This window comes from Temnothorax longispinosus, chromosome 7, assembly GCF_030848805.1.
Source record: "Temnothorax longispinosus isolate EJ_2023e chromosome 7, Tlon_JGU_v1, whole genome shotgun sequence".
In the NCBI taxonomy this organism is placed as follows: domain Eukaryota; kingdom Metazoa; phylum Arthropoda; class Insecta; order Hymenoptera; family Formicidae; genus Temnothorax; species Temnothorax longispinosus.
In genome coordinates, this window is record NC_092364.1 from 22496027 (window position 1) to 22518316 (window position 22290).

At 34.3% G+C, this 22290-nt stretch overlaps 5 protein-coding genes across 10 annotated transcripts; 2 read left to right on the top strand and 3 right to left on the bottom strand.

The window, feature by feature from the left end:
* Window positions 1-47: 47 nt before the first annotated feature.
* Window positions 48-5331, top strand: Bmcp (uncoupling protein Bmcp mitochondrial). 3 transcript variants are annotated; one of them, XM_071782877.1, is made up of 9 exons: window positions 128-144; window positions 236-366; window positions 477-562; window positions 686-833; window positions 1094-1373; window positions 1671-1789; window positions 3740-3800; window positions 3871-3960; window positions 4033-5331. In XM_071782877.1, exons 3-9 carry the CDS (start codon window positions 490-492, stop codon window positions 4147-4149), a joined length of 888 nt encoding a protein of 295 aa, XP_071638978.1. In that variant the 5' UTR covers window positions 128-144; window positions 236-366; window positions 477-489; the 3' UTR covers window positions 4150-5331. The 3 variants fall into 3 exon arrangements, with proteins under 3 accessions (XP_071638977.1, XP_071638978.1, XP_071638980.1); XM_071782876.1 differs by lacking the exon at window positions 236-366 and having other exon boundaries at window positions 48-192; XM_071782879.1 differs by lacking the exon at window positions 128-144 and having other exon boundaries at window positions 222-366.
* On the bottom strand, window positions 4722-12360 carry LOC139815730 (protein FAN). The gene is made up of 16 exons (XM_071782832.1): window positions 11637-12360; window positions 10923-11156; window positions 10581-10773; window positions 10308-10493; window positions 10118-10189; window positions 9813-10021; window positions 9561-9723; window positions 9113-9267; window positions 8652-8830; window positions 8217-8348; window positions 7677-7886; window positions 7312-7585; window positions 6861-7091; window positions 6608-6696; window positions 6144-6395; window positions 4722-5950 (listed from the first exon to the last, which is right to left on the bottom strand). Exons 1-16 carry the CDS (start codon window positions 11648-11650, stop codon window positions 5853-5855), a joined length of 2691 nt encoding a protein of 896 aa, XP_071638933.1. The 5' UTR covers window positions 11651-12360; the 3' UTR covers window positions 4722-5852.
* A 144-nt stretch (window positions 12361-12504) lies between these two features.
* Usp14 (ubiquitin specific protease 14) lies at window positions 12505-15322 on the bottom strand. 3 transcript variants are annotated; one of them, XM_071782845.1, is made up of 7 exons: window positions 15144-15322; window positions 15005-15056; window positions 14347-14525; window positions 13795-14256; window positions 13418-13687; window positions 13049-13337; window positions 12505-12961 (listed from the first exon to the last, which is right to left on the bottom strand). In XM_071782845.1, the coding sequence occupies exons 2-7, from the start codon at window positions 15018-15020 to the stop codon at window positions 12672-12674; spliced, it is 1506 nt and encodes a 501-aa protein (XP_071638946.1). In that variant the 5' UTR covers window positions 15021-15056; window positions 15144-15322; the 3' UTR covers window positions 12505-12671. The 3 variants fall into 3 exon arrangements, with proteins under 3 accessions (XP_071638946.1, XP_071638945.1, XP_071638947.1); XM_071782844.1 differs by having other exon boundaries at window positions 15005-15321; XM_071782846.1 differs by lacking the exons at window positions 15005-15056; window positions 15144-15322 and adding an exon at window positions 14936-14963.
* Window positions 15323-15762: 440 nt separating this feature from the next.
* Gbeta5 (guanine nucleotide-binding protein subunit beta-5) lies at window positions 15763-18602 on the bottom strand. Of its 2 annotated transcripts, XM_071782871.1 has the most exons (6): window positions 17891-18602; window positions 17552-17739; window positions 17309-17445; window positions 17104-17222; window positions 16636-16993; window positions 15763-16499 (listed from the first exon to the last, which is right to left on the bottom strand). In XM_071782871.1, exons 2-6 carry the CDS (start codon window positions 17655-17657, stop codon window positions 16170-16172), a joined length of 1050 nt encoding a protein of 349 aa, XP_071638972.1. In that variant the 5' UTR covers window positions 17658-17739; window positions 17891-18602; the 3' UTR covers window positions 15763-16169. The 2 variants fall into 2 exon arrangements, with proteins under 2 accessions (XP_071638972.1, XP_071638973.1); XM_071782872.1 differs by having other exon boundaries at window positions 17530-18602.
* A 300-nt stretch (window positions 18603-18902) lies between these two features.
* Blw (ATP synthase subunit alpha blw, mitochondrial) lies at window positions 18903-22281 on the top strand. The gene is made up of 8 exons (XM_071782842.1): window positions 18903-19352; window positions 19737-19850; window positions 20019-20368; window positions 20493-20849; window positions 20949-21330; window positions 21428-21572; window positions 21655-21772; window positions 21862-22281. Exons 1-8 carry the CDS (start codon window positions 19287-19289, stop codon window positions 21974-21976), a joined length of 1647 nt encoding a protein of 548 aa, XP_071638943.1. The 5' UTR covers window positions 18903-19286; the 3' UTR covers window positions 21977-22281.
* The last annotated feature ends 9 nt before the right edge of the window (window positions 22282-22290 follow it).

The following is a 22290-nucleotide window of genomic DNA, read 5'->3' on the forward strand; positions in this document are numbered from 1 at the left end:
TACTCAGCTGACCCTATGGATTATGGAACACACAGTACACAGTGTGTAATGGAGGATTTCCATTGAAAAACACGTTTTCTCAGTGGATAGTGGATATCGGATATCGACGTGTCGTACAACATACCGTCAAATATATTTTTTAATGTAAATTCATATCAATTTATATGCATTGTGAATTTTCCACAAGTCGAGGTGATATATATATAGATATAAAATAGATATATATATTTTGCAGTGTGTATAAAAAATTAAAACCAACCTAAAAAATATAAAACCCTCCCCGGGATGTATTAACATGTCACTGTCTTCGTAAAGAATTTATTTAAACATATATATTAAAATATATGTGAGAAAAAAGGAAGAAAAGTAAAATATGTTTAACTTTTATGTCGATTAATTTTTTTATAACTTACCGATTTATGTTTTTTATTAGTAAAGTCTATCTAATTTACATCGCTGTTTTTACCTTTTAATAGATCAAAGCTGGTGATGGGAGAGAGAACGTGGAAAGATTGGAGACCTTTCGTGTACGGAGGTTTAGCTTCGATCGTTGCAGAGCTGTGTAAGGAGATAATAAAAAATAATAATCCTTATATTATTGTTTGAAATAATATATTTTAACGTGCCCACAGTATGTACATACACGGACTATAATAAAAAGTAACTTTCATTTCATTTATTCTAGGTACTTTTCCCTTAGATACGACAAAAACACGATTACAAGTACAAGGCCAGAAATATGATCAAAAGCTTGCACGTTTAAGATATTCTGGCATGATTGACGCTTTATTACAAATATCCAAACAAGAAGGAATGAAAGGTTTATATTCTGGGTAAGTATTGTAACATGAGAAATAATATATATTGTTTGACATTAAAGTCTGTCTTATTTTATTTAGAATTGTCATTGTATGATGATGTACATTATTTTAAATATGATATAGTCAAAATATCTCATTCTCAGATATAGAGAAATATCAAAAAGAATTTTTGTGCTATTAAAAAGTTACAAGATTTTAATATTATTATCATCATTGAAGATAGAGGTTTTTTTAATGAGGTTGATTTTTTTGTTAATGTTTTTTTCTATTAGGATTAGTTCTGCCATCTTACGACAAGCGACATACGGAACTATAAAGTTTGGAACTTACTATTCACTCAAAAAAGTTGCGATAGATACATGGGCAACGGGGGATTTAGTCACAATAAACATTGTTTGCGCAGCTTTAGCTGGAGCTATGTCAAGCGCAATTGCCAATCCTACTGACGTAGTAAAAGTTCGTATGCAAGTAACTGGCAATGAAACAAATGCATCGCTATTTACTTGTTTCCAAGATGTATATAGACATGAAGGTGTTCGCGGGCTCTGGAGGGTAATAGAAATAATTTTTTAATAAATTATCACTTGGACTCACATACACGTGCATATAGCACGCGTTTTTAAAAGTCATGCATATTGAGATAAAAATCGAATGTTATAAATACTGGAAACATACAAGATCAATTTGGAATTAAATTGATGCTAAAAGTTCACTTTTATTGCAAAGTTTATAATGAAAGAATATTTTGACTTGAAGGATTATTATCTAGATTGTATTTTTACCAAAATGACCGATTTTATTAATACGTGAATTTTCTGTGCCTATATAAAGATTGATTTTTCTTTGCAGGGTGTTGGACCAACTGCTCAACGAGCAGCCGTTATCGCGGCTGTAGAACTACCTATATATGACTATACCAAGAGTAAATTTATGAATGTGTTGGGAAATAGCGTTAGTAATCATTTTGCGTAAGTTTTTTTCTTCACTAAGTGTGGATATAACATCTACCTAAAATATTTAAAAAACGTTTACTGATTATTATGGTGGACTATTTTTAAATTTCTGACAGCTATGCTAAACCATATGCTTGTTAACAAAAAAAGGTATTTACAGAAATGAAAAATTCATTATCAATATATTATTTAAGTTACACATCAAAATTTATTAATATACATGTTATTTATTATATTATAAGTCAGTTATTGATTAACCCTTATCCGGAGAGCTCAGACTTGATTCTTTCATAATAAAGTATTGTCAATTTACAATACAAAAGATATATACACAATTTTATATCTGAAACTTGAAACAGGCTTAATACGTGTGAACTGTTTTTATGTATATGTATAAAGATGCCTCTCTGATTAGTTACACATAACTATTTAATAAGATGATACCGTGCATATTAAAGTGCACGAAAGTTTTTCATAAAATCCATATATATATATATATATATATATATACTATTATATAGCATTTTTTAAAATCTGTATCTAAAATGCTCGTATTATGTCAAATATTTAAAAATATAAAGAATATAAAAAAGTATTGGGACGAAGAAGGCACTTGGAAAGAAAAAATGTTGGGAGTTTTATGTAAAAAATCGTTTAATATTTAATTTTTATTCTGAAACATGCGTCCCACAGAGTATGTATTAATCTTGTATATTTTATTGAGTGTGGATTTTTGTCGATATATTTAGAAATTATTTATCTTAAAGATAAACATGATTTTTCTTTCGATTTAACTCTTCTCTTATCTATATTCTAACATATATTTTAACACGTACATTTTGACACGTACATTTTTTTTATGGATTATTATTAATCATATCGCTTGAAATGTTGTTACGAACTCGTAAAGCTTACGTAGAGGTGTGTTTTATATGCCGTACATACTTTATGTTTATAGCGCATACATATACGTCTAAATGTAACATTTTAATTTATTTATCATCATGTCGTATACTTTTAAAAACTTAAAAAAATGTTAATTTTTCAATAATTTTTTTAATTGCCGGTATCCATTAAGCAAGGTGATTAAATGTATTTGAAACGGAACAATAACTGAATTTATTAGCATTTTGCACCAATATATTCATCAAGACGTTTTAATATTGAAATAATTATGTTAATATCAAATACCTTTCTTTATAATAGAAAAATTATATTAATTTTGTTTTCAAACAACCGACAATGTAATTTTATTATATTTTTATTGTCTGCGGTTTAAAGAGTACGTGCGCGATTTTCAAAGTATTCCATATGTTACACGTTATCGCAGGAAAGGAGTAAAACTCTCCTAAAATTGAAATTTTATTTCCAGGTCCTTTGACATTGTCACGCGTATGGGCACATGCGATAGACGGATTTTGAGATGACCAGAGAGGCTTGACACGGAAGCTGTGTTCAGCACTCTGTGTTCAAGTTCAAGAATCGTTAAGACAATCGTCCAGATAATTATACATGTTAAACTACCTTGCAAAGATCTTTTGATTAGCATTTATACATTTTGGGCTTTGGGAATTTCTAAAATACTACGTGTCCACCGCATACCTTGCTAATTTTTCTACTGTAGAAAAATCCCATTTTGCCTACGCTTTTATTTCGCTGTTCATGTTTGAAAATGTACTTTTGCTCCATCTAAGAATATTGACACCCATCGTACAGACATGGTATTATGTATTCTTAACTTTTTATAATGCCTGGATAAGGGTTAATTTTGATCTATAATGTAAAATTTGGCGTTGCAGTTTAAAAAATCTTAAAACAAATCGAATATTATTTAAAAAAAAAATTACAATAATTGAAAATTTATAATTAAAAAATATTTTGAATGTAAATTTTTTAAATTATTTTAAGTATGACTTTTAAGTATATTGCAGAGTAAATGTACTTGATTGTGATTATATTTTTTAGATCTAGTTTTATAGCTAGTATGGGGAGTGCCGTAGCTTCGACGCCTATAGACGTAATTCGTGTAAGTAGATTATTTTATATTTATGCAACGTACGTTAATATTTATTCCCTTAAAAATATCTTTCTTTTAGACCCGACTGATGAATCAAAGGAGAGTACACATGGTTGGCACGAAGCCTTCGTCATACATTTACAGTGGCAGTATGGATTGTTTGGTTCAGGTATAAAGCTTTATTTATTCGATATATATCATCTAGCATCCATCTTTAAGAAAAACAATTTTTTTCCCATAGACGATTAAAAATGAAGGTATTCTGGCCCTGTACAAAGGTTTTATCCCGACGTGGTTCAGAATGGGACCGTGGAATATTATATTTTTTATTACTTATGAACAATTAAAACAGTTGTGATGCGTCGTTGGTATTGTATCGAATCTTCAACGTCTTCATCACAAAATAAGATCTGGAAATACATTTCAACATAAACATCATTATATACATTACACTATAAGTTAATCTCACGTGGATGCAACTTAGTTGTGATTGTGAAAGTAACTGTTGATTAGTTATCTTAATGCGATATAAAATAAGTAATACTTGAAATGTATAAACAACGTAGATATAGCACTCTTCAGAGTTAATGTAATTCTAGAAATAGATATAAGAAAAAGAAAGTAATCAGAAAAGTTCAAGAGCTTCCCAAAGTACAAGCTTCCACAAATATTTTTAGTTGTTAAACGTGTTACACTTTCATACATTGTGATGATTTCATATGTATGTTACTTCGATTATCTCGAAATTTTGACATAAATTCTATTCTGCACAGCGTTCTTGTAAATATAAATCAGTAACGAACATTCTACAAAGTGTTAAAATACCATATATAGAAACAAAAGTTCGAGGTTCCTGTTTGATTCGCAATGTTTTATACAATACTAGTCATTGTTATCTATAGGAATATAATAATGAATCATTTTACTTCAGTATTTTTATATAGCATTTATTGTCATATTTCTGGCATACACGCTAGTCACTTTGAGAGATTCTTGTGAACGTAATATAAGATATTGTACGAGTCCAAAATCCATCTATTAATTTTATGAATAATATTGATATTGTACAATATAAAATAGTCAATTTAATTAATTCTTTTAAAATTTTAATTAGCGTACATTTTATGAATGTGCAGTCAAAATTTAATTGTTTACACAGCACTTATACAAAATGTGTATAAATGTAACTTGATCTATTTTAATTTTTATTCTGTGAAATATACATTAATCTGTATGCGCACACACACACATACACGTACAAATTTTTATGCTGTGTATAAAAATGTGTATATTTAATATTCAGTACTCGCATTTTAAGTACTACCCATTTTGCAACATAAACTCTTACGAGTTGATGACTTTGTATTAAATACAATGATATTACAATAGCTTATTATAATACGAAATTATTTATTTTTTTGTCAAGGTAGAAAGACTGATGTATAGTCGAGGATAATATTCCACTAAGAAAAAGTGAAATGTAACATTACATATCACTATGTATACAATATATATTATATAACGTACATCAAAATTTTAATATTAGTGTTAAAGTTTATTTTCCATTAAAGGAATATTATAAATCTAACACATTCAACTAATTTTTTTTTACATTCAATATATAAGTTTATATTTGTATAACAAATATAATTTTATGCATAAAAAAAAGAAGAAATCCCAGAAGTTATAAAATGTATAATTTAAAAAGAGGAATCTTTTGTTTTCCTCGGATATAAACCACACATATTTCAGCACGTCAGAATACATGTTCATGATACATGTTAAGAATCTAATACGGGGGGCAACTTGAAACGAATCGAAGAATTTTCGAGTATATAGCATTACTATTGCGGATATTTTCTTTTTACAAGCACTATATGCTTCTAAATCTTTTGACACTTTTTTCCGGATCACTCTCTAAATGTGCCATTTTATGTTATGTACAGATTTTAGTATCCTATTCTATATAACAAACAAGTAATAAAAATATTGTGTTAGGTCTAAATTCTATTTACATAAAATCTTTCCTGTACATTGATAGTACGCATTTGTAATACTGTGTCAGTGCGTATGACATTCCCATACGATGACTTTTCTGTCTTTTCCGCCTGTTATCATTAAATTATTATCAGCGGCTACAGCTAAAGCGCAAAGCGGTCCTGAAAAGATGTATGTTATAATCGTTAATACGTAATTTATTGCATATAAATTCTATTATAAAATATAAAAAGAAATAAAATACAGTTAATATAAAATAAATTATTAATATATTAAAACTGTTTACTATGAATAACCGATTATTCTAAATAAATCTGCCATACTATAGTGATATGCAATATAATAATAACGTACCATCATGACAATGTATTTGCGGAATGAATACAGCTCCCTGATGATTCCATATATTCAGATCTCCGTCGTTATCACCTATCAGCAAAAACGTTCCCATCCACGTTAATGTTAATGGTTCGCTTTCTAAATTGATGGAATATATCTGTGTACTTGTTCGAACATCGATAATATTTAATACTTTGTCTTCTGCACATGATATTATGCTGCTGCCGTGTTTATCGAACGTTATCGCGTTTACTCTGCATGTATGACCTTTAGACAACAAACAATCAACAGATATTAATAATTAGTATCCTTATTTCGTTTTATAATTAAAGCCTACAAATGATTAAATAAATAAAGATGTAAGACTTAAGAAAATTTGTATCTTGTTGCAATTTTTTGTCCATGTGCATATAACTATTTAACATTGACTTTTTTTTACAATTAAAAGGATAGCTTGAAGATGAAAAAAATATATTTACCTTTAATAGTAGATTGTAAATTGTACGTATTCATGCTCCATAAACACAATTCGCCATCTTCTGTACCAGATATCAACATACTGTCGTCTCTGTAATCAGTACAAGAATTTATTCAATTTATACACAAATATATATATATATATATATATATATATTATTATTAGCAGAAGTTAATTTGTTATTTGAAAAGTATGGTTCTTATTCTTCAAGTATTTCGTGCACTACAATAACATATATAAAAGCGATATCTTACCTCGATATATTAATACAAGTTACTTTAGAGTCATGATCTAATTGCGCGATGAAACACTCCGCTGGTTTAATTTTTGACCCAGAAGTGTATTCATGCCAAACTTTTGCAGTGCAATCCCACGATCCAGATATAATCACTCGATGAGTACAACTCCACACTAGACACGACACTGCATCTTCGTGTCCTTGCAGGACATCAATTACTCTGCCAAATTCGATGTCATAAAATATCCTAAAAAAAAATTCAGTTTAAGGTTTGCAAGACTATATGGAATTATTTCGCATAAGATATAGAAGATATGCGCATAATTTTAAATATGTATCATAAAATTCACATATTGCCTATTCTGTTTGAAATCCACGAAAATGTGTATAAACAATCCATATCTATATATATATAAAACTCATCCTTCGTGTAATTTTATAGAAAATCTAATCACTGTCATATTTACATGGTATTGTCCCATGAACCTGCTACAAGAATGTTACGTTGCGATAGCGTATAATACGAGATACAAGATGACAGTGACAATGGGGACAAGGTAACGCTACGTGTCAGTTTCTTCTCACTTATGTTGAACAATTTAAGCGTTCCGTCTTGCCCCACTGATATAATTTCCGTACTCGTTGTATTTTTTCGTACAATACTGGTGACGCCGTCTTTGTGTGCTTGAAACACTATTAGTTTGGTAAAATAAAATGATTTTTCCTTTACACATGCGTTGCCTAGAAAATTAAAATAATATCACGAACAATTAAAAATAGTATTTAATAAGTTATATTACACCGGGGAAAAGAAGTATGAAAGACACAATACCTAAAGTTGATGATTCTGGCGAGGTATTCAATAATGTTTCGCTGTATAATAACGTTGAAGCTGACGTCAAACGTTTGGGATGAGGTAGAGCAAAGACTTGTTTTGGTATCTGACCAAACTCCATAATTTGCACCTCGAGCCCATGTCTGTCATTTATATCTCGTATAGTATCTAAATCTACTGCTCCTTCGTAACACAAATGGAAGAATACTGCAATAAGAAAACAGAAATATATTATAGCTAACAATTAAAGTAATTTAAATCGACCTGACTGGCAATATATATATATATATATATATATATATATATATATATATATATTTTTTTTTTTTTTTCAATGTTTATATCGGAAAGACGTTATATATATTGCCAGTCAGGTCGATTTAACGCACTTTACGTGTTATTCTATATACTGGCGAAAAAAATTTATTATTCTGTATATTATAGATACTTTAGAAACAAATCACGCTGTACTATGTATGTTTTAATGATGTTTTAAGTTAATATTTTAATTTTATTTGTACTATACTGTATTCTTACCGTTGTCAGCCTTGTCAGCTTCAACTCCTCTTTGTTTATATCCAAAAATTAAGTCAATCCAATGATGAAGATTTTGAGAAACGTACGCGCTTTCTAAGGCATTTCTTAATTGTTGTACAAAATCGGCTGGTCCTAAAGTATATAACACGTAATATTAATTTTTACAACATGATTAAAACTTTTTATCCTAGATACTAAATATATTTGTAGCATTATACATGTATACGTAATCACATGAATACGTTGGAATAATAAGAGACTTTTAGAGTTTTTGCCACGAGGAATACTACAAGAATACTACGAGCGAATAAAGTCGTTCCTAATGAAATATCAAGTTTTATCTGACTTGATAAATATGACCACGAACGCGTGTTCGTTAACATAAGCAAGTCTAATATAATACGTGAAATTAAAATTACAAACATCTCTCCGTACCTTTTGCCCAAGGAGGTAGCTGTACATCGCCTATTTTCGTACCGTCGTGCCGATAGCCAAAGTCGATGCCATACGTATTCACTAGAAAGTCACCACCAGTGCTCGTGTCATAAAACTCCGGTATCAGTTCTTTAAAGTCAGACATGTTCACCAAAACATTTTTCCACACGTCGGCTATACTGTTAGGTGTTTTTGTTGGTAAAAGTGAAACATAAAATCGTTTCTGCACATTTGACAGAGTACGTATGTACTTTTGCAATATTTGAAGCATTTATTATTATTATTCTGCCTTTTCTTATGAGATAAATGTGTACGTGATTTTCCGTGAATTTACAGTTTCTCTAGGATAATTTTTTTTTCTTCATATATGCATAAATATGCATTGTTATTACAATTTGTTAATATCTAAAAGCAAATAAATATCGAAGAGTTAAATGGAAAAAAAGTAAGTATATACATACCTGTTGAACATTCTATCTGGATGATCAAATCTTCCGTTTTGAAGGCAGAGCATATACTGAGGGTATTTTCGTACCAAGTAAAACAGTACAAAACCTGGTGCACTATAATGAGAACCATATAAAAACTTTGGATCAGACATTTCCGAATATCGTTCCTACAACATACAGATGTATGAAAAAGATTAGGTTTTTTAAACCGGTTTCTATAACAAAATAATCCAGAACTATAGCACAAAATAATGGTATGGAAAATTGTGCTAAATATTAAGATGTTGGTATTTGTAGAATTATAGATTTACTTTAACTCAGTTTATCTTAATTTAAGAAATACTTGAACGTTAAGGATCTAGCATAAAGATGATTTAAAACGTTCTATATGCGTGTACGTCATACAAGTATCATGTCTATCATATGTTATGAATATGTACGTGGAATCTAATATACATACTTTTAATCTTTCTAGACGAGTAGGATTTAATGCGCCAATAGGTTTTGAAAGATCTCTATAAACATTAATATCATTCAAATCTAACGTCGCAGAAGTATAGTCTTGTATAATCCAAGGCAACACTGGATATTGTGTTAAATCATGAAAAGTTCTATCTGCCAAACTAAAACATACAATATGATATAATTTAAATATATTCCTTCACATTTTTTTTTTCAATAACACGTAATTTTAAAGCCTTGTAATAATTACCTATTTACATATAAAATGTAATCATAATTCGATAAATATCCATTTTGCCATCTCATTGTCATTTGATTTTGTGGCACAGTCTCGAGAGAAACCGCCGATTGTAAAAGTAAATTTTCATATAGCTTGTCTCTGCCATCTTGATTTTGAAACGATAAAAATAAATGTTCAATCTTGCCATCAGTTTGTCGCATCCATTTAATTTCAAGACCCTGCAAATGAATCGATTGATGCAGCTTCTCTTAATAAATGGAATTTTATCAAAATGGATCATGTTGTGGTAGAAGATTAGATTATAAAGTATTTACCACTTGTCGCAACAAAAATCTCCTTTTTATAATATTCCGTATATCTTTCAGTTGGATCTTAAGGACAGGATGCTAAAAATCAACGAGTGCTATACGTAACGCACATCAACACTTTCTCTCTTTATAGCGTACGAAAAAAGACGAAAAAATTCTGCTCATGCCACGATATGAACGTATAAATATAACGTACCTGATCCATATTATTATAAGGTTGAAAGTAGATTCTCGAGTTGGTCAATAATACCCTGCCTGGATTTATTACAAGCGGCAATACTTTCGTTGCCTGTGTCTCCAAGACCGCTTGTTCATATAGATCCTCAAGCCATGATGTATCAAAAGATACACGTGACTGTCTAGAGTGTACAATAGCCATAATCTTAAAAAAATTAGGAACATATCGTTAAAATGACGTTAATGTTTGCTATAATTCTCTGGGAATACCTAATGAATAAAAGAATATTACCATAGCATTTTGTTCTACAGTTACTAAACTCGCTGCCCTATGCAATTGCAAGATCTGCGAAAGGCAATCTTCTACTTTCGCATAATTGAAGCAGAAGTGGAATATAGTAGTCTGATGTATAAATCTGTATGGCGCTAATATATTTTTCTCCAACATTTCCACATGTTGTTTACATTCTATTGACAGCATCGTACTGCAACAACGTCAAATGCACAAAGAAATAAACACGTGTAATAATATCAAAATATAAAAAAATTAAAAAGTTGATTGTTTTTATTCCCTCTATTTTGTGCATGTTTCTTCCCTGCTGCATTTCTAATCCTGTCCAAAAAATATACCTACCTCGCTATATCGTCGTTCACGGTACATTGCTCAATCGATATAGTTTCTTTGAGTTGAATCTTGTTTAATGGCTGGTTAATATCTTTATTTACAAATACTAAAGATTTGGAACATAATTTTAATCTCCCATCCATCCACTTTTCATCTTTGGAAAATGGAGCCTCTAGCCTTCTCATCCGAACGCTGTAATCTTCAAAAAATATTTCTCCCGGTTCCAAAAGAAGCATTGTAAATCTGTAAATAAATACTTGGAAATTAAAGAGTGTTTTCTTACACATTTTCATCAAAATATATATTTGATAGATTTCTCTCTTTTGTTCGAAAAACAAGGTTCAAAAAAATAATAGTCACTCGATATCATAAAAGAAGAAATAACCAAGTATATTTTTAATTAATATAAATAATGTTTTAAGGCTAAGAAATCTGAGACATGTATACAAGATCCCAGTATCCTAAATATTTATCAAACTACATATATTTATATACACATTTACATAGAGTTGAAATAATTTCCACGTCATGTTCACGTTATTAACTCACGGAAACTTTAACCTAAAAAATAACGTCAAACGATAAAAATATTTAATTGGATAAAATTCTACAATTTTTACCCTCGATACATTTTTCCCATACAAAAAATACAACATTTTAATCAAATGGTTTGAGCATTTTTTCAAGGTTTATCTATTAAAAATTTGTTAACATTCTACGCACCTCTCCTTCTCCATCGTTATACGAGTAAACAATGCATATATTACAATACAATAATTAATACATAATAAACTGCTGGTATGCACGATAAGGAAAATTAATAAGAAAATTTCATCATTATACTTATATACAAGTACATATATACATATAAACACTTGATTCAATTTATATAACTTTAATGAAAACGGTTGATGAAAATTCGCCACTTATTCTAACCTAAAAATGACGAGTAAATCTCACACATGCGCACGGCGCATAAGTCGAGCGGCGAGCCGAAACACTAGAGATTCCGGAAGTTCTTATCAAATAGCCGGTTCCCGGGGTGGCGGGGACAATTAAAAAAACTATTCGGCATTGAAAATAATGTCTCACGTCGCCATGCAATTATAAAAGAGCATTTTATCCTATACTTCTCATTAAAATGTACAGCTTTTATAGCGTAATACGGTCTTTCATTTACGTCTCAAATGTAAAAAAAAAAAAGAAAATTTTATATATTAGCATTAATATATAAACGGACAATAACGTACAACTCTTTATTTCTTATTGTCTGTGTATTCGAATCATGTGTATGCAGTTATATATATTTTACGTGCGTATTTCTGCTGACATATCGACACCTATTATGTACTTTATGAACAGTGGAACGTGGCGCGTAACCTACGACCACGTTCGTCGTCTTTGGCTGCGGTCCACTTGACGTTACAACGGCTTCGAAGCCGTCCTCTTCTCTTTTCTTTCACGGAAGAAAGAAGGGGAAGAAAAACGCTCCAAAGACGTTGTAGCGTCAAGTGGACCGCAGCCTTTATCTCATATTCAAGCAAAAAAGATACTGTAGGTAATAAAAGTTGATTTCCATATATGACGAACGTATTATTCCAAATATTATATATATATTGTAGCACGTGATGATAATAATAATGTTTTTTAATGTTTACGCTGTTATATTACGTGGTACAAGAACAAACAAGTATTTGTATAGAGCTAGCAACCCAAACACATTCTTGTCTAGCATAATTTAAAGCACGTGTTTATCAGTTAAGCTTTAGTACTGTTTGTATTAACTGGATCGTCTTTCGTATCCTTCACTTCCACTTCCAAAATTCTAGGGCCATACAAAAGAACGTATGCGCAATGCCAATCACCGCCTCCGCTGAGTTTTAAAACTTCTTCGCTGGTAACGGCCGTGACAACATCATCGTCGCACTTCATCCACGTATCACCCTTCTGTCGAATCCAACCGACATAATGACCACTGCTGCTGGAACGTCCTCGATGCGTTAGAACCGCTTGTAATTTATAATAGCCACTATTATTTGATCCCAAATCTATAATATGCGTAACACGACAAGTTCAGTACATCGTGAATTTTTGGAACATGGATACGTATCGACGCGGTTTTTTTATTCTCTTACCATCCTTAAACCAGAATGGTTCTTTTCTCATTTCTGTTTTTGCGCCATCTCCTTTATCCTTAGTTTTTGCGTTACAAGATTCCTCTACCAGAGTATCTTCGTATTCTTTGAACTTCTCACGCATCGGTACAAGTTTGTTTTGAAGTTCGGAACTACATAACTCAAAAGCATCAAATTCCAAGGGAAATTTAACGTCTTTCAAGATTTTTGCGTTAATCGCTTCTTTCTCTTTGTAATAAAACCGTACAAATTGTATGGTTAAATATGCTGGTAGCCTGCTAATTTTTGACTGAAAAAGAGAGCGCACGATACACATGTATAATATATATTATGTATAAAATTATATATATACGTAAAAAATATATATACAGTTTTTGTATAAGTAGCATTTCTTCCAAGCGTCGGAGACATTTTTGTAATTTGCTCCTGCATCTTATTCCTAAGTCCAAACGACATATGCTTAACATCAGTTGAAATAAAACAACTCAATTGTAAGAATTCTTCTTTTCCAATAGTGGCTGGTTCATCCTCGGATTCAGTACACTTCAATTCATAATCAAATATACCTCCAAAGTATTGTTCGATAAATGATCTTGGTTTAGAGGCTTTACTAACATCTTCCGATACATCTGGATTGTTCTGCAAGTATACACGGCTTTCAATAATGATTTTATATATACTTACAAATAAATAAGTGCGAAGGTACGTTAAAAAGTTGTTAGTACATATATCATATATTTAATAACCTTTGCAGGTAACTTTTGTTGCAACATCCTAATTAACTCTGTCCAACATTCATTTGCGTCTTGTTGCTGAAATACCCCCTGTTCGGTTTTTTCTGCAAATCTTGGAAAAGCCAAATGTAGCATTTGAAGCAAAACAAGCGGTGCTCTAGCTGTTCCCTTGTCCATGTTATCGTACAGATCTCTCAACGATGCGGTTATACTTTGTGCAGTTATCGATAAACTTGCGCCTGTCGTCCAACCTCCTGAGAAAATCTTCAAAGCTTCTCGTAATTCCGGTACGGTTTTTAAACATTGTACAGTCGCATTTAGATAACACGTGTTGCCGAGATTAAGTAAACCTGATGGTAAATCTAAAGCAGTAGCCAATTCAGCTTCATTCATATCTTCCAAGAACACTGGCTTTTCTATCGGTTCTATAGGTACATCTTCCTCCTTGGAACCCATCATAAGTATCGTGACACCCTACGACAATCAACACGCACGTACAAATCTTTTAAACATTATATACTAAACCAGCTAAGCTAACTAGAACACGTATTTAGATATTGTTACATCTTTAAGTTTTAGATTGCCCCAGTCATCGTCCTTGAGTGTCATTCCTTTGAGCATAACTTTTTGCCTTTCTGGTTGAACCCCAGTCAACGCAAAGAGCTGTGCCTTAAATAATATTGGATCTTCTTCGGTATTAACTTCTACATTAGAAAAGAGCTCTTTGCCCCATTTAACTTTAACTGAAACACATTGATAATTCATGAGTAAAAAAGAAACTGCAGAAATATGATAACGTAGATAAATACAGCTGGAATATAATTCTTGTAAACTCTCATTAAAAAAATAAATTTTAAGTTTAAGCTCATAACACAATACCTATAAATAAATAACATATCATATGTAAATAAAATAAAATTAACCCACAGCGTAGTCTAAACTCAAGTTTAAGTTACGTTAATTAGAGAGTTAATTGTATAAATTAATGATTAGGTGTTTTGTTACATTGTTTTGCCAAGCAGCTATATGCATTTCAGATTATATTCCTCATAATAATTTTTAGAATTAATTTAGATTATTTATTTTCAATATTAACAAATATTTTAGCTCTATATATATATATATATATAGCTAAAATGATAATACTACTTGCTTATTTCGATCATTAAATATGAATGTAAACTTCTAGGTTAGAGACACTAAAAGATATTCAAATACATACTTGTATATTGAGGCATGTTTATTCCTCGTAGCTGCTTGTCACGACGTTATACCTATAAGGTGTTGACGTAATGCAAGATTTTCTTTTTTAATAACACGTAATTAAATACAAAGTGCTAAGTCAGGTTCGCGGCACTTACGTGTATCAAACATGTGCCATCAGTCACCACAAAGAACAACGAAAAATTTACTGACAATGAAATTCGCCACAACGGCACAACAATGAATAGAGATAGCCAGCTGTTTCAGACCTTGAGTCTGTTCTTAAAAATCTGCGTTACATGTTGCATGTTGCACTTGGGAACAGCACTTGAAATAAAAGATGATTCGTGTTCGAGATATTAAAAAGAGAACAGATGAGAAGGATAAATGGAAAGAAAATTCAATTACAAAGAATATTAAACAACCACTGATATACATATACAAATAAACGTGTGCATTTTAGGCACGAATCGTTACGTTCTCCTCTGGACAAATTTACTCGCTTTTGCACTCTGAACATATAGTAGCCAATTATATCACAGTATATCTTGCTAGGATTGTTATTTCGGGAAAAGCAAGTGGCTGCGTGGGTCAGGTCTTGCGTGCTTTTTAATGGGGGTGCTTTCCATTTACTGACACAAGTAAATTTTTTAATATCTGAAACACGTTTATTTTATTTTAAGCATAAAAATAGAATATAATATAACTAAATAATAACAAGATTTATGAATGTACACGCAGCAACTTCACCCAACAATCTTTATAAACAAAGCAATGTTTACACACGTTGGATTTATGAACGTTTATTTTTTTTGTGGCATACATATTGTGACTCCGCTAAGAATTATTATATATATTCACTAAAATTTTTCTGTAAATTAGGACCAGCCTAATATATATATGCAACTTTTTTAATGTTACATCACATTACATTTTATGTATTACATTTTGCATGACAAAGCACGCTTGCTATCGCGTGCAACAACACGTTAACGCATCATACATACGTTGGATATTATGAAAACATGATAACATACAAAAAGTCAATGGAGAAGAGGTGAGAATTTCTAAATAATCTAAATAAATAAAAAAAAAATTAATAAATATTATCTATGTGTTGCCTAACTAGAGTATCTCATATCTCATATCTCAACAAGTTTAAGAGAGTAATGGTATTGATGAAGCTAAGCCCAAACTCGTAAAGTCGCGTCCCAGCTTCCGGTAGACAGGGCAGTACCGTCCGGAGAAACCCTTAGACACGAAACTCGGTTTTCATGCCCATATAATAGTGCCACTCGTTGGCACTTTAAAGTATCCCACACATTCACCGTATAATCATTATATCCAGCGAAGAGCAAGCGGCCGCTCACACTGAGATCAACCGCGTTTGCTCCGAATATTATACTTTCTTTCGCGTATACCGCGACTTCTCTATCGGCACGCAGATCGAACAAACGACAAGTAGCATCGTCCGAACCTGTCGCTACTGCATCGCCGCCTGGATGAAATCTTACCTGCGTGCACGACGAATATATCATCATATTAAGTAATATAAAATATATCGCGTAACGATATATATAATAATTACTTTTCAATCATCAGTACTATACGGCAAGATGTGAAAAAATATACACGTTAAATGTTACATACTGAATTAACGTCAGATTGATGCCCTTCAAAACTTTGCACGCACTGGCCACTGCGCATATCCCAAATCAAGACCAGTTTGTCACAACCACCGGATACAAACGTGTTTCCAGTTTCACTCGGCGCTAGATCGATAGACATGACGTCGCTGGAGTGTCCTTGAAAACTCTGTAACAATTGCCCGCTTTCTACGTCCCACAAACCGCACGTGCTGTCTCCACTGCCAGTTAAAATCTGCTGATCACTGTTGGGAAACGCGCAGCACGACATGTACGATGTATGCGTCCCAACGGTCTTCTTGTGAGCCGATACATCATCCTCCAGACTTAACGGATACACCGTAACCTTATTATCCAAACCTCTGCAACATTAATAATAATAATAATACGAAAGATACATATAACAGAGATTTATCGCAAATCTCTGGCTCTTATAGTAACGTTGTCATACGCCATTACACGTAATATGTACCCGCATGCAACTAAAGTGCCGCTAGGGCCATAAGCACACGCCATCACCCATCTGGTCGGCATACTGACGGCATGTTCTTTATTTGTAGTAAAGGCATCCCATATGATCATTCTTCCATCCTAAAAGTAAAAGTAATACATATATATATATATATATACTATATTTTATGTAACATGTAAAATAAAATACTTAAAAAAAGATTTACCTGTGAAGAAGAAACAATATGACGCTTATCGGGAGACCAGTCGGAACATAAAACTTTGGCCTGATGCCCTTTTAGGATACGTCTAGGTTTTACATTTATACAATTAATTACTTCAAGCCTGTCCGCTACGCTGGCAACTAAAACAAAATGTGTTAAGGATGATGGACGATGAAAAATAAAGAAACATAGTATTGATAAGTAAAGTTCTAAATGTCACAAACACGAGAGATCGGATTCATTTACGTGTAATATCATTTAACTTTTGTCGTTCATCCTCCAAGCGTATCTTTAAGCATTCCGCTTCCTTCGCCAGCTTCTCCATGTGTTCCAGCTCGGTTGCAGAGTCCATCGTGCCTCGTGTCCGGACTTGCTGGACACCGGTCAACTTTTTGATAAAGAAATTTCACAAACGGATAATAGTCTTCTATACGCTAAAATGACATGTATGTCGGTGTCCGAGTTGTACACATGCACATCCCGTATATGTGTCAACTCTAATATGAAATGTATAATGTATATGCATGTCTTTATGACACGTCCACGTCCCTCGTTATAACGTATTCATTTTAAATTCATACGCACAGCACGAGGCAGTTGTTTGTTATTCGAGATTAGAATTTCAAGTACGTTGCGCTAAATCCGAAATCTCCGTTTCGCGAGCGAGACGAAATAACGAGGAGTCGTGTGAACGTCTGACGGACGTCGACATTGTTTCTTGTTTCACGCGTCTAGGCTAGCTAGGCTCTCCCCATTCCCATTAAATCGCGTTTGTTTGTTTTCTTTTTTAAGAGTCAACTGTCCGCGGTCACACGCAGTAAACGAGGATAATCGATATGGCGATTGGCGACGTGTGGCGAATCGCGAATCGACGCGAGATGTAATAACGGAGCGCTTGACGCCGGACTGCTCGCCGACGCTTCTGCACCTTGCACTCGCACCACCTCGCACCACCTGCTCCGTGCTCACTGCCTCGCTGTCCGCACTCCGCACTCCACAGTGTCCGCCCGACACCCAATACGTATCGCGCACACAACTAAATTTTTTTAATAGAAATCATCAGATTTACCGATATCTCTCTACATTACTTTTGTTTTTTGTTGTCGATTACAATTTTACGATGCGGCTTTAGGGAAATGACAAAAATGTATTGATCATGTATCTGCGGATAGCTTTTGTGCGTGGAGACTGATGGGGAGAGAAAAACACTCATCGCTACTCGATCGCTTCATTGCTTTCGTGTAATACGTGTTGTACGTAGTTGGACAGAAAATAAATCTTCAACGTCTCTCCCTACTCCCTACTCCCTATTATATACGCACTCGCATTTTTTCATGTTAACATCTCGGTACACACTTTTCTATTATTTATCAAACACGACGTAATCCTTCCGAAATGCACTTGCCGTTGCATATGGCATTCGAATTTCCCGCTTTGCACCGCGGTAACGCGCGGCGTATTGCGCAAGAGGCAACAGGAAACTCGCTTCTGCTTCGACAGTGTCGCGCACGGCGCAGACTCGCGCACGTTCAGCGAGACGTGGCGAGAATCAGCGTCGAGATGCACACGAAAAATAATAGTTTTTCATATATACGCCAAACGATGGTTAAATTTGGATTATTTGGATCATGAAATGCCAAAAAGTTGATATCGGAAACGTTCGCGTAGCGTGTCGGAAGCGCGAGGTTGCTGAAGCTGAAGGCGAATCGATGGATCGATGGCCGTCGACTTTTTGCGCACGGCGCATGACCGTACGATAGAATCAGGGCCGGAGGGTAGCAAGGGGAAGAGGGCTCAGGGTTCGCAGTGAGGAGGGGCGGACGGGGAATCAGCAACCAGCGTCACCAGCGATCAGCAAGTGTACGACGGACGTTCTTCTGATCCTCGCTCCTCGCTCTACCGCCTCTACCTGCTATATCTCGAGTCGACCGGTCGTCTTCAGTCTTCACTTCACGTTACGTCGTAGCCTGGCCGCTGGAAAATGGCACTCTTGTCCCTACGTTTAGCCTCATCCTTGGCCAGGCACCTGCCGAATACTACGGCCCAGGTAAATAGGAGGACGCTCTTTTTCTCGTTAAACACCCTCGCGGCCGCGGCCATGGCCATCGAGTGTCGCACTCCTCACGCCTGGTGGCCTGGTGAAACGTGTCGACCGTTTCCACTTTGTCAGCGGCTCGCTTTGCGCTCCGGTTTATCCCGGTTTACTTGGCGTTTTCGGTCACGTCAAGACTGTAGATAAAATATTAAGTAAGCATTCCGAGTCGCAAACCGCGTAATATTTGTGCGATGCTAGTGGCGTTGATATATAGTATGTACAGTGTATTATGTAAAGTGTGTTGAAGAGCAAGCAAGTTATTATGTAATAAGAGTTTCGGCGGAACATTTGACCACAGTTATACGTACGTTATATATGTACTTTTTCGTGTTTTAGATTACGTGGCCTGCGACTGCTATAGCCTCCCGCAAATATCATGTTTCCTGCAGCCGCCGCTCGGCAGAAATTTCTGCTATCCTGGAAGAACGTATCCTTGGCTCGGCACCTCAGGTAGGCGGCCAACCTCGTCAGTACGAACGTATCATTTGATGAACGTTGCGGCGTGACGCACTCACGGTTGCATGATTTTTTCAACCGTTTATTTTTATTACGTTCGGATATCGTTTTTTATAAATAACGTTTTCAACATCTAAAGAAGACAACATCTATATATTTTAGGCTAATCTCGAAGAGACTGGCAGAGTGCTCAGCATTGGAGATGGTATCGCGCGTGTATACGGGTTGAAGAACATTCAGGCCGATGAGATGGTAGAATTCAGCTCAGGCTTAAAGGGTATGGCGTTGAATTTGGAACCTGACAACGTGGGTGTTGTCGTATTTGGTAATGACAGGCACATTATGGAGGGTGATATCGTCAAACGTACCGGTGCCATCGTCGACGTTCCTGTTGGCGACCAATTATTGGGTCGTGTCGTTGACGCCTTGGGTAATCCTATCGATGGCAGGGGGCCTCTAAACAATAAATTAAGATTCCGTATTGGAACAAAAGCTCCAGGCATTATCCCCAGGTACGTTATAGTTGGAATTTTTTGTCAGTCTCTCAGAGACTGAACTACGCGGTATCCTTTCTTTGAAAAAAATCAGACATTGTACGTAGTAACATTACATACGTCTCTCGTTTGTTGTCAACAGAGTATCGGTCAGAGAACCTATGCAAACTGGAATTAAAGCTGTGGATTCCTTGGTGCCTATTGGTCGTGGTCAACGTGAATTGATTATTGGAGACAGGCAAACTGGAAAAACTGCTCTTGCCATTGATACTATTATTAATCAAAAACGTTTCAACGATGGCGGAGAAGAGAAAAAGAAATTATATTGCATTTATGTCGCTATTGGCCAGAAGAGATCTACCGTTGCGCAAATTGTTAAGCGTTTAACGGACAGTGGAGCTATCAATTATACTATCATTGTATCTGCCACTGCCTCCGATGCGGCTCCGCTTCAGTACTTGGCCCCATACTCCGGATGTGCCATGGGAGAATTCTTCAGGTAGATGATTAAAACCGCGTTTAACGATACTCGTGTATGTATATATATATATATCGACGTTCGTGCTGCAAACTCACATGGGGTTGATAACGTTTGCAGAGATAATGGAAAACATGCCTTAATCATTTACGACGACTTGTCCAAGCAAGCCGTTGCCTATCGGCAAATGTCTTTGCTGCTTAGAAGACCACCGGGTCGCGAGGCCTATCCTGGCGATGTATTCTATCTTCACTCTCGTTTGCTTGAAAGAGCTGCCAAAATGAATGAAAGTTTAGGTGGTGGATCGTTGACCGCTTTACCTGTCATTGAGACACAAGCTGGCGACGTGTCAGCTTACATCCCTACCAATGTTATTTCTATTACCGACGGTCAAATCTTTTTGGAAACCGAATTGTTCTACAAAGGTATCCGACCTGCTATCAACGTCGGTTTATCTGTGTCGCGTGTCGGATCTGCCGCTCAAACCAAAGCCATGAAGCAGGTATCGTCGAATCTTTTGATATATTTACGTAGCGCAAAAAGATTTCGACAACATTAATGTAAAATACAACGATTTATGATACTCGATCACGACGTAGGTTGCCGGTTCGATGAAATTGGAATTGGCTCAATATCGTGAAGTAGCGGCTTTTGCTCAGTTCGGTTCGGATTTGGACGCTTCAACCCAGCAATTGCTGAATCGTGGCGTGAGATTAACGGAACTTCTCAAACAGGGACAATACGGTAAGCGTGTCCCTGTACGTTTTATGTTGACACGAATTTTGATGGAAATCGATTTACACATCTGACATCGTTTTGTTTTCAGTACCTATGGCTATTGAGGAACAGGTAGCAGTCATATATTGCGGTGTACGTGGTTATCTTGACAAAATGGATCCGACGAAGATCACCAACTTTGAAAAAGAATTCCTTGCACACATTAGGTATATATTAACGGTGATTTATATGTTTCCGTACGGCATACGTCGGTACTTGAACGTTATATGCATATATGTATCGTATTCTTTTTTAGGTCTGCTCAAAAAGATCTTCTTGCTACGATCGCGAAAGAAAATGTTATTAGCGAAGCAACAGATGCGAAACTTAAGAAAGTAGTTGTCGATTTCCTCTCATCCTTTTCAGCGTAGAGCGAGATCATCGAACGTCATTTTAATGCGAGTCAACATAGATACGTAAACAACATACAAGGTCTTTGAAAATTTTTGCTGCTGATGACGTGCGTTAATGTACCGATATTACGCCGTGCTATGCAAATGTTACTAGTTTACATTATTATTATTATAATGTACGTATGTATAATATCTGTACATTAAAAATATTATTGCAGCACGTCCACATACGACCTGTAAACTCGATAACCATCTACAATATTCAATATATTGATACAAAAAGATTGATCTTTAATAAAAATAAAAATGCTGTTTTAGGTGTACATTCTTCC

Bases quoted from the DNA above. Each gene is read 5' to 3' on its own strand.
- Bmcp (XM_071782876.1), top strand. From the start codon at position 490: ATGGGAGAGAGAACGTGGAAAGATTGGAGACCTTTCGTGTACGGAGGT. The intron at 834-1,093 runs GTAAGTATTGTA...TTTTTCTATTAG, and splicing joins ATGAAAGGTTTATATTCTGG to GATTAGTTCTGCCATCTTAC. The intron at 3,961-4,032 runs GTATAAAGCTTT...TTTTTCCCATAG, and splicing joins GTATGGATTGTTTGGTTCAG to ACGATTAAAAATGAAGGTAT.
- LOC139815730 (XM_071782832.1), bottom strand. The intron at 10,774-10,922 runs GTAGGTATATTT...ACGTTGTTGCAG, and splicing joins GTGAACGACGATATAGCGAG to TACGATGCTGTCAATAGAAT. The intron at 8,831-9,112 runs GTATGTATATAC...AACACCTAACAG, and splicing joins CCAGATAGAATGTTCAACAG to TATAGCCGACGTGTGGAAAA.
- Usp14 (XM_071782845.1), bottom strand. The intron at 13,338-13,417 runs GTATATATATTT...TCTCTTTTTCAG, and splicing joins ATGCTACTTATACAAAAACT to TCAAAAATTAGCAGGCTACC. The intron at 12,962-13,048 runs GTAAGAGAATAA...CGCATATTATAG, and splicing joins ACCATTCTGGTTTAAGGATG to ATTTGGGATCAAATAATAGT.
- Gbeta5 (XM_071782871.1), bottom strand. From the start codon at position 17,657: ATGGACTCTGCAACCGAGCTGGAACACATGGAGAAGCTGGCGAAGGAA. The intron at 17,223-17,308 runs GTAAATCTTTTT...TTTTACTTTTAG, and splicing joins ATATTGTTTCTTCTTCACAG to GATGGAAGAATGATCATATG. The intron at 16,500-16,635 runs GTATGTAACATT...TCGTGCACGCAG, and splicing joins ATCAATCTGACGTTAATTCA to GTAAGATTTCATCCAGGCGG.
- Blw (XM_071782842.1), top strand. From the start codon at position 19,287: ATGGCACTCTTGTCCCTACGTTTAGCCTCATCCTTGGCCAGGCACCTG. The intron at 19,353-19,736 runs GTAAATAGGAGG...TTCGTGTTTTAG, and splicing joins TGCCGAATACTACGGCCCAG to ATTACGTGGCCTGCGACTGC. The intron at 20,369-20,492 runs GTACGTTATAGT...TGTTGTCAACAG, and splicing joins GCTCCAGGCATTATCCCCAG to AGTATCGGTCAGAGAACCTA.